Source organism: Xiphophorus couchianus, chromosome 9, assembly GCF_001444195.1.
Source record: "Xiphophorus couchianus chromosome 9, X_couchianus-1.0, whole genome shotgun sequence".
Taxonomy (NCBI): domain Eukaryota; kingdom Metazoa; phylum Chordata; class Actinopteri; order Cyprinodontiformes; family Poeciliidae; genus Xiphophorus; species Xiphophorus couchianus.
The window spans coordinates 8,069,179-8,085,107 of NC_040236.1; the positions used below are offsets into that span (position 1 = coordinate 8,069,179).

General features: G+C 36.8%; 1 protein-coding gene across 16 annotated transcripts in view; it reads left to right on the top strand.

The window, feature by feature from the left end:
* The window catches only part of ptprsa (protein tyrosine phosphatase receptor type Sa), a 254,745-nt gene that overhangs the window by 128,733 nt on the left and 110,083 nt on the right, over window positions 1-15,929 (top strand). For all 16 annotated transcript variants that reach the window (XM_028028092.1, XM_028028091.1, XM_028028093.1 and 13 more), the window contains 2 exons: window positions 7,260-7,405; window positions 11,086-11,227. In XM_028028092.1, the coding sequence (XP_027883893.1) occupies window positions 7,260-7,405; window positions 11,086-11,227 (288 nt within the window). The remainder of the gene's footprint in view (window positions 1-7,259; window positions 7,406-11,085; window positions 11,228-15,929) is intronic.

Consider the following 15,929-nt stretch of genomic DNA (forward strand, 5'->3'; position numbering starts at 1 on the left):
TAATTCAAATCACAGCTATCCAAAGTGAAAATTCCAATTGATTCTTCTTTAAAATATTGTGATTAGAAAATAAACTATTCAGTTAAGTCTTAAATTTGCAAATTGCACAGAAATAAATCTTTTTCTTGTAGACTATCTTCTATATTGTTTTTATTTAAATCAACAGAGTTTGTGTGAGCATTCAGTGAGTTATTTTGTCAAAATTTGACTTATTTACTCAAACTGAAGAAGGTAAGCTAGTTTTCCTTCTTTTGAAATCTATTTACATGGTTCTCTGAAGGTGTATTTCATTTTAGTTTGTATTTTCTCACCAGAATTTGAAAATAGACTGAGCCGACTTTTTTTTTGCCAAGTTTTGCCCTGCTTATTTGGTCTTTGTTGGAAGTGACTCAGTGAAAACCTCCAAACAAGACAAAGCAAGACTGGTTTAGTGTTGAAGCTTGGTTTCCATAGTGATGGCACTTGTCCAGGCAGCCTGTGAGAATTGGTCCTGATTGATGGAGCTTGGTTGTTTAGGCCCAGAGGGTGTGCGTGTGCGTGCAGGGGTGTGTGTGTGCGGGCGTGCAGGGGTGTGCATGCGCATGTGTGTGTAAGTCTAATTATGCATTCACTTGAATGCACATTTGGCTTGATCAATCTGTCTGTCCTTCTGCTCTTCTGTCTTTTTTGTATTCCTCTTGACGTAAACCTCTAAAGTGTGCACGCAAACTGAAAAAAGAGAACGATATAGCAGTTCTGAAATAAATATACAACCCAAACATGCTGTTTATTTACCTATTTTTTATATGATAGTCAATGAAAAAAAACCTCTAAATATTGGTAACTGACACCAAATTAATAAATTGGGAAAAATAATTCACATGTAATATTTTCTGGTATTTCTGTCAAAAATATAGCTAAAAATAGTTTTAATTAAGTTTTAAATAGGAATTGAAACTACATTTTTTTCCCTATAGACTCATGCTGGTGATTTGGAGACGATCTCTATTCTAGTATTTTACCAATATTCTTTTTTTAAAAACTTTATTTAACAGTGAATAGCTTTTAAATTTGCTACTATGTCTTTGTGTTTTTTTCCTCATAATGTGTTTTTTGTCATAGTACTTTTTATATACTTTAAATATGATATTTTTATATATATCTTCCTGTTATATCTTTTATGCCACTATGAGGTCTTTAGATTGGAAGACAATCATTAAATTTAATCTAAATTAAATGGCCTTCAAGTGCATAACATTGCCTAAATATACCAATGCAAAATAATAGGCAAGCCTGATTTCCAATCAAATAAACCTTCAAAAATATTCCATACAGATCTGTAGAAGGGATAGAATGTATGTTAAGGTCAATGTTAGTTAAAGTAGCTTTATTGTTTTGACATCAATATAAATATGCTAAACAAGAATATGAATATTCTAAAATTTGAGATAAACGATGCCCTTTGTAGTGATTATTATTGAAATATGTGAAAGAAAGTATGTATTTTTATGTTACTATTTTAAGAGGGAAAAACTAAATAATCAAATAATGAAAAATAAAGCTTTGAAAATATTTGAATATACATCTTCAGCAAATAATAAATTTTAGGGGTTTCCAATTTACAAAAGAAGATGTAGCTAGCTTATTCCATTTTATTTTTTGGGGGAGTTGACACAGTTGCCAGGTGTTCTTTTCAGATGCTGCTGGTAAATGTGCTGTGAGCTACCTATTTGTAGCAAGATAGATAACAAGTGCTCTTTACCAGTTCTCTTTCTTTCTCGGCAAATCACTGAATGGCTCTGCATCATTTTGTCTCCCACTTTGCTAATTCAGTGGATAATGGCTCCTATTTATGAGTAGAGAACCTTTTTCTGCCAATTACGGTATTAGTCATAAAGCCAGTCCCCACCTCTTTTTACACCCCTCCCCCCCCCCCCCCCCCCTCCCCATCAAACAACAACAGTAAAGTACTGTAAATGGAGCCATCTCATATTCACATTCCCACCTCCCACTCTCCACCACATTAAAATCGCAGTGCCTGTGTTCTGTGTTATCGGGTCCAGCAGAGGTAGCGGCCAGTAGCAGGTGGTAGCTGTATTAGCTAAACATGAGTCTGTGTGCACAGTGTGAGTGTTCTCCCTCCCCCTTTTTCTGAGCAGCCCCGCATGCGTTGATCAGTTCTATTCTTGGGGAGGTGTGAAGATAGCAGTGCCCCCATTGCTGGTTATTTTAGCTGAGGCCATGTCCCACTGCCAGCCTGATAAAGACTGGACTCGGTGTGCTTATCTGGGCTCTGCCGTACCTCAGCCTGTTTGAGAAAAGCTTAGAGAATAGAGGGGAGACATTGAAAGGGACAAATGTCCACTGCAGGAGGAATGTCCTTTCAACGTCATATATGTGAAGATAATGCATGCTTACTTGTATTTTTGTTGATGGACTTATTACACATGTTGCAATAAATGGAAAGACACATTTAAGAAATGGCATAGATAGATAAAGAACCCTAAAATTTCTTACTATGTTTTTTTAAAAAAATTTTTAGCTTGAATACTCTAGCTCACCGTCACACTAAAAGATGCTACACAGAATGCAATGCCTTATCGCTTTCACATTTTGCCACTTCAGGTGTAAAAACTACAAGTTCCCCGTAGTTCTCGTCAGAGAATGGAGCAACAGGGTTTAAGCAAATATGTCAGGAAGGCAATCCCTTGAAGGTTCTGTTTTAATCCAAATGCAAATGTGTTATCCTTTTTGAGTAAAAGGTTTCTTTACATGCCTTACTATTGCAAGACATGACATGTTTCTTTCATATCAATCCATGAGTCTGTTTTATGTTGCAACCTCTTTCCAGCCACATTATAATTATGTGGTCAAAATATTGAACCTTTGCAAATTTTCACTTAACTGAAATGCTACTGGTGGTTTTTGCTAAATCTTAAAATAATGTATGCAAATTCTAATGTATATTGGAGTATTAATGAAAAATATGCTTTTAGGTAATAAATGCATATGCTATGCATTTACTTTGCAGTTTTGCTTTCTGAGCTGCCACAACACCAGTTTAATGAGAGGTTATAGCATTATAAATAGAAGCAATGTTTCAAATACAAATTCAAAATTACAGTTTGTACAATAATTCTTTTCCTAATGTAAATTTTTTGTTTATGTACTTACCACTCTGCAAGGATTTCACTTCTTGAGAGTTGGGGGGGGGGGAAGGTTTGAAATAGAATTGAAATAACCAAAGTGTCAGAGGTGTAGCCTTGCAATTTAACACCTTAGCGACTTTACCTACTCAATTTGCTCAGCTGTCAACATTACCTGACACTATAGTAAGTGGACAAAAAGCCTGAAAGCTTCTACTCAGTTTAGCAGTGCATTTTATTTGATCCTGATGTCACAACCTATCTAGAGGTCGAGCCCGATTTATTACAGGAAACATTGTGAAAGTACCTGTTGATATTTTGGGCTGGTCTGTGCCATCACTCATGACCACAAAACATTTTAAGCACTTAAAATCCAGACACTGTTCAACCTTTTCCACCCTGCAATTACTGGTGCGGTGGTGAGGTTAAAATTTCAGGAAAAAAAGAGCATGGGCTTAAAGTCAGCACTAACTGGCAGATGAGGCCCAGAGGCACATAGCAAAAGAGAACAGGAAAAAAGGTTAATTATGCTCATCAGAGTTCACACAATCATAAACTTCATACCCCCTGTAGTAATTGCAGTGTAATTTTAATTCACAAGCCCACAGCCAGCTGAAGGGGTTCTTGATGGTTTGTGCATTAAAACGGTTAAAATTAACCATCCCTACACAAACAATACAAATAAAGAAAATCATGATTAAAGAAGACATGGAAGACAAATATTTTCAATGTATTCCAATCTTTTCTCCTTTTCATTTTTTCTGTACTTCTGCCGAATGAACAAAGAAATGTAGATATGTAATCCATCAAAGGAATGAAATATGGCGTATGTATCACATAAACACACTAAATACTAAAAAAAAAAAATCCAACAAAAGAGAGCATTGTGCTGCTTGAGGAAGTGTACTTAGACAATACTTAGGTTTTGGTCGATCTTACAGCTGTGTTTGACACTGTGCACTACAGCACCTTAATAAATACATGACATGGTGGGGATTTCTGGTTCTTATTAAGAAAATTTAGGTTTAGATTCAACCAGCCTTTTTTTGTGCAGTTCAATGCTATTATGTTTTAGTACCAATATTTTTTCTACCAAGTCATTTACACAGAATTTAATAAAAGGTAAAATATTCTATGTTAAAATCTACAAGCTGACATTTAGCTCTGTACATTTAGCACAGTACATTGAGTTGTGCTTTTACAATAAGGACTCTGAAGCATCATTTCATAAATTAGGCAACAAAATGGTCATTCACTGTATATCCACTTCTGTTGTCAAATCTGAAGAATGGATGTGTTTGTCAATCCATTTCTAGAACCAGTCACTCCTAAAATCTGGTCTGAAATTTATTTCAATTGAAAAATATTTCAAAAATAAAATTGTTATCTTCAAAACATAAACGTGAGGCTGGTGGTCGACTTATTTTGTTGCTCATTTAGATTATTTGAAAAGTCTTCATCTCTTGATTGTGCAGAGGTCTGCTTCTAGGCTCTTGATCAGACTTCTTTGACTCAAATGACTCCTGTATTAATGCCTTTTTGCTTGTTACAGTTACTTTTAGAACACATTTGAAAGTGTTATCATTGGCTTTTAGTGCTTTGTGTAAAGGTTTTATTATATGTTCGTTAAAGCTGTATTTATTGTAAAGGAACTTTTCTTTCCACATACAGAAGACACTGTGTACATATGCCTTACTTCTCTTGAATAGTTTTAAAAAATCATGGCCTTCTTATACATTCACATCTTCTAATTGTGAGATGCACTATGGAGCATGAGGGTTAGATGTGATAATTTTAAAAGTGCGACTGAAATTAACATATGACAGAATGTATTCTGATGGGTCAAAGATGATATTAGAAAAATGCTTGGTGTGTTCTCATCATATACACATTTCTTCTTTAGGCGATAAATAGACCCTCAAGAAGTAGATCCCTGCGAAGGGCAGCTTGACAATTGTGAGTTACAGATAGTAAAAGCTAGAATTTGTTAGTTAGGAAAACTTTTTGATGAGTTGTCCAGCACTTTTTATACCACACTCATTCTTACCAATTTCGGGGCTTCTAGACCTCCTGTCACCTTCTTTCTCTACTCTTCTAGCATTCCTTCCACCACTGACCTTTCCACCTGCTCCTTCACTCGTCCTGTCATTCATGACTGTGTCATTTTCCATTTTTATTTCTATCCCATCTGGGGTTTTTTTCTTCTTCACAGCTCTGTTTTTGGCTGGCTGCCTATTTTATTTAAACCCTACCTCAAGTAATACTCAAAACTATATACAGTACATTGTATAGCAAAAAAATAAAAAATCCAAAATCTGTCAGGAGGTAAATTCAGCCAGACATCCAGGCATTCACATTTATTTTACATCTCTCTCAACTTGCGAGGCCGGAGAGAGGGAGAGAATGCGACTGGGTGGAAATGTCAAACGGTCCACGGGAAAACTAATCAAAGAATGCCGGCCTTCAGTAAGAACCACTGCCATGGGCTTGCTGTGTGTAAAGCCCCTCTTCTGTCTCAACAGAGGGCACATTGTAAAGGAAGGTCAAATCTGGAGAAGCTGTGTTGTTTAAAGCTGCACAGAGATGTTTAGGATGGAAATTGAAAGTGTAAAATGCCAGAAGGGATCATTTTATGCAGCAGAAAGATGATGTAAGCCACTTCCTTAAGATGATGAGAAGGCTAAGGTGCTCAATCTACACCGCAACCTTTATAGTATTCTTAAATGCATATCTGTGTAATATACAGTGAGAAAATTTTTTAACTTTTGTTCTAAGTGCATTTTGCTAGATTTTCTTTCTTCCTTTTGTTTTTAAATAGTATTATTGGTGTTGAAGTTTTCCAGCACAAACAGCATAACGATGCAAGGATGCAGCTTTAAGAGTGAAAAACAAAAAATATGTTGTTTAACCTTTATAGTCCCTAATAATCGTATTATGAATTAAACACTTACTTGGTTGGAAGAGCTGTGTAGTGGTTGGTTTTATCCTTTCACAGTATTGTGAAATATTTGGCTTAATATTTGGAGCCAGAGAGTTGAACTTTGAGTGTACTTGCCCTATTTTCCTGAGGCACAGCACTCATGCTTCTTCTTTTCCTCTGCCATGTCTCATGCCATTTCTTTTTGGTTCATTCTCCTTCTTCCACCTCTCTTTGCCTGATAATGAATGCAGGAATTCTCCCTCATATGTGTTTAGCAGTGCTTGGAGACCTGTGTCGGCCCGTGGTCCCTCAATTATTAATTTGATGTTGTGCGCTTGGCCGTTTGATCATTGCCGTATATCTGTGTGATTCAGATTTAACAAGTTCCCCAGGAGGCTGTAGGTTTTTTTCTCTCTTTTTCTATCCAGTTTGTTCTCTTAAACCTACTTTAACCCAAACGTGTGTTAAACTTTTGATGGACTGCGATGGCTGTTTTAACTGTTGGTTTTCAGTTAAAACAATTGAGGCATTTTCTATTTGAACAGTTCAACTAATGATAGTTTTTCAGTGTTCTGTGGTAGAAATAAGTTAGCTATTACCATAAAGAGGAAAACTCTCTTATATCAGGTCATAGCTTTAACTCTCCCCTGGTCGTAAGAGATAGGGTAGATTGGACACCGCAAACTTTTCACCCTGTGCGCAGATCCCACGTGTGCTTTTACAAGGTTTTTTTTTTGGAGCCTGTGGGAGGTTTCTGGAACTGACGGTCTGACGGGACACCACCACTGCTTCCCTGCTGTTCAACCATGACATCTGCCAAGCTCCTCCTGAGTGTCGTGCTAAGACCACAGGAGGGTTAATGACCTTTTCCGAAGAATTTGGTTCTTCACTGGACCTTGTTCTTTGTTGATTTTTATTTTTATTTTTTTGTGGAATGATGCATGTTTAAGCTTGTAATCATCAAAACCTGGGCATTACCATATAAATTTGGAAGTTGTAGAGCACTACAGTTTGAAGAGTGGATACAAGGAGATGTGCAAAATGAAAATTAGATACACAACAAGATCAAGTATGTGTGGATGCTTGCACACGCACTCAGTTGACATTTGGAAGTGAGTTCTTTGTGAAATGTAATTAAAGGAACTGAGTTAGCACCAGTGCTGCAGCATTTATCTTATAGCCTGTGGTAATGTATGTTTTTCTTTGCTCTCCAGCAAAGCCAGAGTTCACTAAAGTTCCTGTTGACCAGATTGGTGTCTCGGGGGGAGTGGTCTCCTTTGTCTGCCAGGCAACAGGCGACCCCAAGCCAAAAGTTAGTTGGAACAAGAAAGGAAAGAAGGTGAACTCTCAGCGCATAGAGGTAAGTTTGTGAATTATGCTGTGGCTTAGCTATCTGTAGGTGTGCTGGGCTGACTTAATGTGGAGAGACAGAGTGTTTATGTTACTGTCATGTCATACAACACTAGGCCAAAAAATTACAACTCTAAATGATCGCATGCAGGTCTGTTAAAGTGAATTATTAAATGTAGCCTGAATACATGTAATAGAATTATTAATAATTATCACATTAAAAGGTTTTGGTGCTGTGTGAAAATGGAGGACATCTTGTTTTCTGCTATTGATTCTGATTGCAAAGAGTGGGCTCTTAATTACCCTCATTATTCCTACATGTAGTAGTCACAAACGTTGAACTTTTCACACATTTGTCTTGTTACAATCACAAGCTTCAGTTTACTGTTTTACAACTTTATGTGATAGATCAACACTAAATAATGCACAGTTATTAAGTGGAGCTAGTGTAATGTACTGTTACTATAAATGTAATCATTATGTGAGGGCTTTGATGAAGATCAATAATAGATAAACTAAAAAGCAACATGAAAACCAAGGAGCACAGAGCAACAATTAAAAATATGGAGAAGTTATTGGTAGGGTTAGCTTATAAAACAAGATCCCAAGTTTTGTACATCTCACTGTGCACCGGTGAGTTCATTAACAGAAACCAGAAAAAGTATAGCACAACTGCAAACCTACAAAATCATAGCCATCTGCCTAAGTTGACCAGCTGGGCGAAGAGAGCATTAACAGGGGAACCTGAGACAACTATTATATCTGCAGAAACTACACATTCCAACTGCTCAGGTTGAAGTCTCTTCATAGAACAACTGTTAGTTTGGCACTGCACAAATCTGACTCATGAATGACGAGATGAAAGTCAGTGTGGAAAGAAACCTGTAAAGTTGTGTGATTCAGTTAGCCTCAAGCCATGTAAGCAACATAGTTAGCATGTAAATTAAACTTCTATGGTCATAAATAAATAAATATAAATAAGACCAAATTTGTCAACAGGCAAATTACAGCGTGTTTCTGTACATCTGCATATGACCTTGAATGAACACATGATGGTGGTAGCAATTATGCTTTTCTTCAGCAGAGACAGGGAAGCTGGACAGAATTATTGGAAGGATGGGTAGTGGTAATTACAGGGAAATCCTGGAAGAAAACTGTAAAAGGCTGAAAATACTTGAGACTGGGATGAAGATTCGACTTCCAGTGAAGCATACTTGTGTGTTTGGATGTTTGGTCCTAATTCATCTCAAAATCTTGAAAAGGACTGTCCAAACACACTGAGTTTGTAGCTATTTAGCAAAGAAGAATGAGCAAAAAGATACATTTGCAAATGTACATGAGCAAAGCTAGTAGAGACATACCCAAAAACAACACTTGCAGATGCAACTGCAGTGAAAAATGACTCTACCCAAATCATCTCTTGGGGGAGGAAGGATTTTTTTGTATTTACAAATCCCTTCTATATACCACGTACCATTTTCCTTAATGTCTTACTTATGTGCTTCTTTGTATTGCTCTACAACATGAAACTTTGAGAAAAATACATTCAAGTTTGTGACTGTACCATAACATAATGTGGAAAAGGTCCAGGCATATGAATACCTTTGCAAAACACTGTACAGTGACAACTGTTTTGACTTTCAGTTGTCGTTACTCTGTTTAACCATCTTGCGAGCAGTTTTCAGCTAGAGTTTATCATAACAATTTTGAAAAGGCTCATTATTTAATATTTCCCTTCATTTTTATAAATTGGTGTAGAAAACACATCCCACCTTTCATGGATTTACTTATTTTAACCTTTGAACATTTACATGTTGATCATTAGCTACAGCTGCCCAGCATTGAAATGCTGATCCCTTACATTCCACAAACTATGTCCTTTTTGCACTTGACTGACTCTGTTATTGTCACATTTTCCAGAGCTGTTTTCTTTTTTTCTTGAAGCAGCCCTGACTGCATGATTATGCCTGTGCGTTATTCATGATGTTTGTTATTCACTTCTCGGCAGGCATCCCAGATGGCATCTCTAAAAGTCTTGACTGATGCTCAATGTCTCTTAATTAAAAAGTTGCTTTATTTAACAGTGACAACAGTGACAGCACTCAGATCTATGCACACACCCGAACCCGCACATTCATGCGTAGCGGCGTGAGGGAAACCGTGGGGGAAGGCGCTGAAAAGCAAAAGAAAAAAAAATGACAGAAGCATCAACAGGAAGACCAGAATCCCAACTGAGGATAAAATAAAAAGACAAGTTCTGTTTGTGCTTGCTCCTCCTCTGCATGCTAAGTGAAAAACAAAGCCAAGGGCACGAAGGAGCCCAACCGAATGGACGGTTCCCATTTAGCTGGGCATAAAAATTGGTAAAGTGTGTTTTGAAGTTGTAGTTTTATTTTTGTTCTTATCTTCTCTACCCTCTAGACAGCTGCTTTGATATTGATCACAATGGCATGCTCTGCAGTGTTTTTAGCTTAATTAGCTGCTCAGACTGGGATGTGCGTCACACAAACTGCAGAGCTGCTGAAGGCTCCTGTTTGTGGTTCAAAGTCACACATTGCTCAGATGGTTGGAGCAACAAGACCTTATTGCTTAAGCTTGAAATGGTATAAGCTTCCATTTAAGAGGGGTAGACACTAGAACTGTAGTTTATGCTGTCAGGCTTGGAATCTAATCATCTTCTTTGATTGGTTTATCCAAAATTAGACCAAAGAAAAGATGTCAGAGGACAACGGTTTGTGCAAAAAGCTCAAGCCGATTATTTCACAACTGCCACCATAAAAATTATAGTTTTTTACCTATTGATCTGTTGATTTTCAGTCGGATCAGATTAGGTTATCCAAATACCAACCCGGTGGCCAGAATCTGTCTGCAATGTTAATAGAGTCCTTCACAAACATTACAACTTCATATAAACAGAACATAACTGAACACTTACTATTTATGTAATTCCTATTAAACTGTTTTAGCAGCCACAATCCTAACACAATGTTATCCATCTTTGTTGTTCCAAGGACTTTCAACAAACCTAAGAAACACAAGAACAAAGCAGAAAGAGGCATAATTGCAGTTGTAAAACAAGATGAAAACACAAACTGTGTTGAGGGAAACTCTGTCTTTAATGGATTTTTTTTTAGTATTGTTTGGTTTCAGAAGAATAGAATAAACCACATTTGTGGTGCACTTGTCTACATGTTAACTGATCACAGTGGGACCATATTCATACTTATGTCCATCTGACAATATAAATAAACATAGTCAATGACAAACATAAAATCTGATAGTATGACTGTAACCTTTGAAGCCCAAACTGTTTTTTTTTTCATATTGAGTTTTCATAAAGCATAAATAAATTCCTTGATATATGGTTCTTCATCATTGTGTGTCTTTAGCTTCTTACACTAATGTAATTGGTTGATTAAAGTAGCAAATTTTCTGTAGAAGTCAGCAAAGTAAAACAATGATTATTTCCCAGAAGACTGCATTGAATTGTAATATTGTTTATAATCACTTGAAAGAAAATTGCAAAAAAGGTTGTGATAAATTTCAGCTCCATATTGTCCATTGCTAGTTGCTTTCTCTGGTGATCTACTCTTTACTTACACTTTGCTGCCAATTTAAAAAGTTGTGGTATTTAAATTGAAATCCCAAATAAAGGTTACCAAACTTTGCCCCTTATGCTTCATTTCACAGACCATTGAGTTTGACGAGGGTGCTGGCGCTGTCCTCAGAATCCAACCTCTCCGAGCACCACGTGATGAGAATATCTACGAATGTCTAGCAGAGAACAGCGCAGGCGAGAATTCTGTCAGCGCCAAGCTCACCATCATCAGAGGTAAAACCTCCTACTTTTTAATATCCCCCCTTCCCCCTTTAGAACATCATGGATTTATGCAGTACATTTACTAGAGCAGCATTTTTTGTGTCTGAAATTTCAATCTGTGACTTTCTGCTCAAAAAGTACTGAAACTTTTCAGTTTCAGTACTTTTCAGGTAGCAAGTCAAATAGTCAGGCAAAAAAATTAAACCACAAGCAGGATTGATTAACAATTTTTTTTTTACATTTTTTTATTTAATGTTTTTTATTTAATATTTCTGAAGGATTTATAGCAAATTAAAACTAGTTGGTTAGAATTTTGTTTTTTTGCACAGGACATCAACACCCAAAATTTATTGATTTCCCAGTGGGGTCCTGAGCTCAACTTTGGGACAGTTTATTAGGAACAGTTTTATTTTGCACACATCATTCTTTGTGAACCTGAAATTATTATACTCCGTTTTATCTAAAAAAATAATAATAATAATAATAAGCCCAAATTTAAAACAAATCTTTTGCTAAATCCAATGTTGTCTATGTGTAGAAACATACAGTATTATATTTTAAAGGCTGAGACTTCATATGCATAGGTTTTACTTGCCAAGTTCAAGAAATGTTAAATCTGTGGTTACATTTTTTAATGTACCAAAACCATGTTAATGTATCTAAAACAAAAGGAAATATGGCAACCACCAACTCTTTTGCAGTTGAAAATGTTGAGGGTTGTTAATCACATATTTTTTTGATGAGACTAATCAGCTGTTATTCAAGTAATAGTAATAGCTGTCATTGGCAGCCCTTAAAGTCCCTCGATGAATTGGATTGATTGTGCATCTACAGAGAGGACACAGCAGCTGACAGATGTGCTTGGACATCCCATACAAGAGTGCCCACAGATACAGCAGGACTAAAATAACTATATAGTACACAGTAGTTCGTGATAAAAAGCAATTTTAGATAAAGTGTTGACAAAATAACATTTAAGGTCATGATGATGTTGTTATGGTGAACAAACATGTTGCTACCTACCTGATTTTGTCTTTTTCATTCCACCTTTTGCTGATGGCTTCAAATATATAGACTCACACAGCACAGTGTATTTTTCTTCTTTTCTCTTCCACTGCCATCTGCCTTGATTCCAGGCCTGGATGAAGCTGAGCTAATGCTGCCGGGCTGGCAGCACAAATACCAGGCCTTTCTGGCCGTCAGATACACCAGCACTGGTGTCGGCAGCATTTGTCTGGTGGGAACGTTGTGCCAGAGATAGCAAACCTTGCCCAACATAGCTTAGTCATTGTTAGACACAGATCTGCAATGCTTTGACAAAGGTGCGAGTTCCTCTAGTGTAGAAATACGAATAACTTAACCTGGAGTAAGCTATTTGACTGCTGTCTGTCCATTTTGTAAATTACCTGTGCTATGTTTGCCTTTAAATTGCTTTACCCACACTTTTTATTTTTCTTGACCAAGTACATTTAAGATATTTGACTGTTAGGGCAGCCTTTTAATTAATCTGAGACTGGCAAATGATGAAGCATAGAAAATCAACAGCAAGAAGTTTGAAATGCAACGATAATGATTTTGTAATTGATCTCTTATGTCTGATTTTTATAGCTGTTTAATCTGCCAATGCCAGTCTCAGTTTGTATGTGTACATGCGTTTTAATTATATGATTTTTGAAGAGGCTTAGAGGACCCCTTAATGACATGCCAAATGGTAAAAAGATGTAATTTTTGAATTTCCTGGTGATCAGAGCAGATAAGTCTTGGAATTCTCAAATTTTAGTCACCAGTCAGAACAACATCTTGGGTTAAAATCCCAGAAAGACCCAACCTAAGATCTTTGCATGGAGTCTGCATGTTCTTCAGATGCATGGATGGGTTGTATCTGGGTACGCCAGCTTCTTCCCATAGTCCAAGAACATAACTGTTAAGTTGATTTAATATGCTAAATTAATTATAGGTATTAGCATCCAGGTGTGTATCTCCGTTGTGTCACTGTGTTGTCCTGTGATGGAGTGGTGATTTATCCAGGTTTTATCCTGCATCTCGCCTGATGACCGCTGGCTCCCCATGACCATGAAAAAGAGTAAGGATGGATGAATAGATAATCACTAGCTGATTTCATCTAAAAAAAAAAAAAAAAAAAGGTTTTTTCTCTGCACAACATATTCAAAGCTTATTTTGTTTATGGAGGATTTTAGCATTCCAATCTCAAAAGTCCTGGGCAAAATAAGCCTGGGCAAGCATAAAAACTGAACAACAACAAACATGCAAACTGAATTCTCGGGAACATGCACACAAGGGCCCTCGGTTGGAGCACAGAACAAATCCTGAGCAGTCCACACAACAAGATAACAAATGTGAAGTTATCAAGATCCACTCCAGGGCCAAGAGGAAGAAGGCAGATCTCCTGTGCAGGCAAGACAAAGCATTGAAATATGCATGTAAATGTGTTGATGGAGGAGAATTTGACAGATGTCTGCGGAGGATAGTAGAAATGTCCCGTTTTCCAGCCTTAACTGTGCTCAGGCTCCCTGAATTAACCCATCAAGATCAGAATAGAACCTAGAAAAGAAAACTCTAAGAACATTAGCGATATGTAATATCTGTCAAGAGAATACAAAAATAGGAAAATGAAGATTTTGAAGGGTGAAAGTAAAGAAGACTGAACATTATGAGTGAAAGGCAATTAGAGTTGAGGAAGAAGAACAGCAGAAAATACAAGGATTTAAAATTCAAGAAAAGTTGGCAATAGATGAAGGGAGACAACAGAAGGTGATGTGGATGATTGGCAGTGTAGAACAGGTGAGGAGGACAATAGCTGACCATGGGTTCTTGGAACATGGCAAAGGATTACAGGATATGGGACAAGGCACAAGGGAAGCATTTCCAGTAAACAGAGGGGATGTGGTCTGGGATTTAGAGAGGCAGAAAATGGGTCGCTATGATGGCTGGCTTGGTCGGAAATGTGCGGTGCACATATATTGGAATTTTCAGCTGCATGCACATTGAAACATACATTGATTTTTTATCAAATGCAAATGCATGGAAACATTTTGATCAACTATTGGGGTAGTAGTTAAAGAAATCCATACTTAAACAGCTGATGAGATAAATATTCCAACAAGTAGGAATTGCATGCATTTCTTCTGGATAAAGAAGTGGGTGTTTGTCTTACCTTACGACCAAGCGTAGAACAGAACTTTCCTAACATTCTCATTCCTAGAAAGAACTGATTTGCTATGACTAAATAAAATATCTTTTTAGTTTTAAATACAATGAATAACAGCTCACTGTTCTCCCCACACATTCATCAGCACTTTTAAGGACATGCACACAAACAGAGATACAAAAATGCATTCCAAGTATGTACTTGCGCAAACATAGTACTTAGACAATAAACATACCATGACACAGACTCACTAAAACTTTAAACAGAACTTCTCTCTTACCTTTTTTTACTTTGCACTGACAATAACAAAGTCTCACTTTGTATTATGTTGTTCAGTTCTGTATGTGCGTGTGTGCGCATATGTTGATGGCAATGGCGGTTGCATTTAGCTTTGACTGTGACACCTCCTTGGCTGTTACTTCACTGCCACAGCTGAATACCTAAGATGGGGGCCATCTGGCTCCACTAAGACGTTCACAGAGTCCTCTGGGAGTCCTTGGAGGAGGACCAACAGCCAAATGAAGTGCACTCAGGAGATGACATGACTTGCTGTTGGTTTTTGTTGTCATGTTTTTTTTTTCCAGCTCCCTATGTTGTGAGATCACAGAGAGTAATCTTTTTTTTTAAAGATTTACCCATTTACTCAGATGGAGTTTTGCTAAGTTGTTGGAGCTGACATTAGATTCTTCCTGGCAAATCTTTGGGATTTATTACACTTGATCAAATCTTGAAAAATGTTTGTCTTTAAATGTTTTTTAAAAATTTTCCCTAGTGTTTGCATGACCCTGAAACAGATCCCCGTCTGGCAAAGCAGCTCTTACTGCGGAAGTTATTGATGCTGTAAAAGTTAAAGCATTTTGTTGATACCTTTGAAGCTTCTACACCCATCTTTCAATACTTTCCTATTAATTAGCTTCCTCACTTTATATACTTAATCACATTGAATGTTTTGTTTTTATACAACTGAACATTCAATGCCTTAATGCCCTAATTTTGTTCAAGCTTATTTTGTACAGTTTTTTCTTTAGGCTTAGCTTTAAAAGTCCCCTGAACTGATCTTTATAACCTTAGATTTGTTTTGCTCATTTTTGTTCACTTTTTAAGTTTATTTTTACCTGAAATATAAAAAATGGTTAACTATGATGCAATCACTATGTTAAAATAAAAAATAGCTTTTATTGGTTGATTGAATAATAACAGAAAATCATGTCACACAATCCAGCACTAAGTCATTCAGGCTTATGCTACCAATCATTGCCTAGAGATAAGTAAGGCATGAAGGCCTACTGTTTGATCAGGCATTGGCCCCTTTCAAGAGAGGACAACATGGGTTATTGTGAATTTTTAATTAGATTCTTTTTCAGAGAAACTCAATGAATGATGCCATAACTAATAAATAACTCTGATTTTGGAGCAGTCAGATATGTCTTGACTGTACCCTCTTATTCTATTCTATGTTATATTCGCCTCTCAGTGAACAGTGACACTGTAGTATGACCAACTTCCAGTTTATTACAGTCTTGGTACTTGCCGTTTCCTATCTTT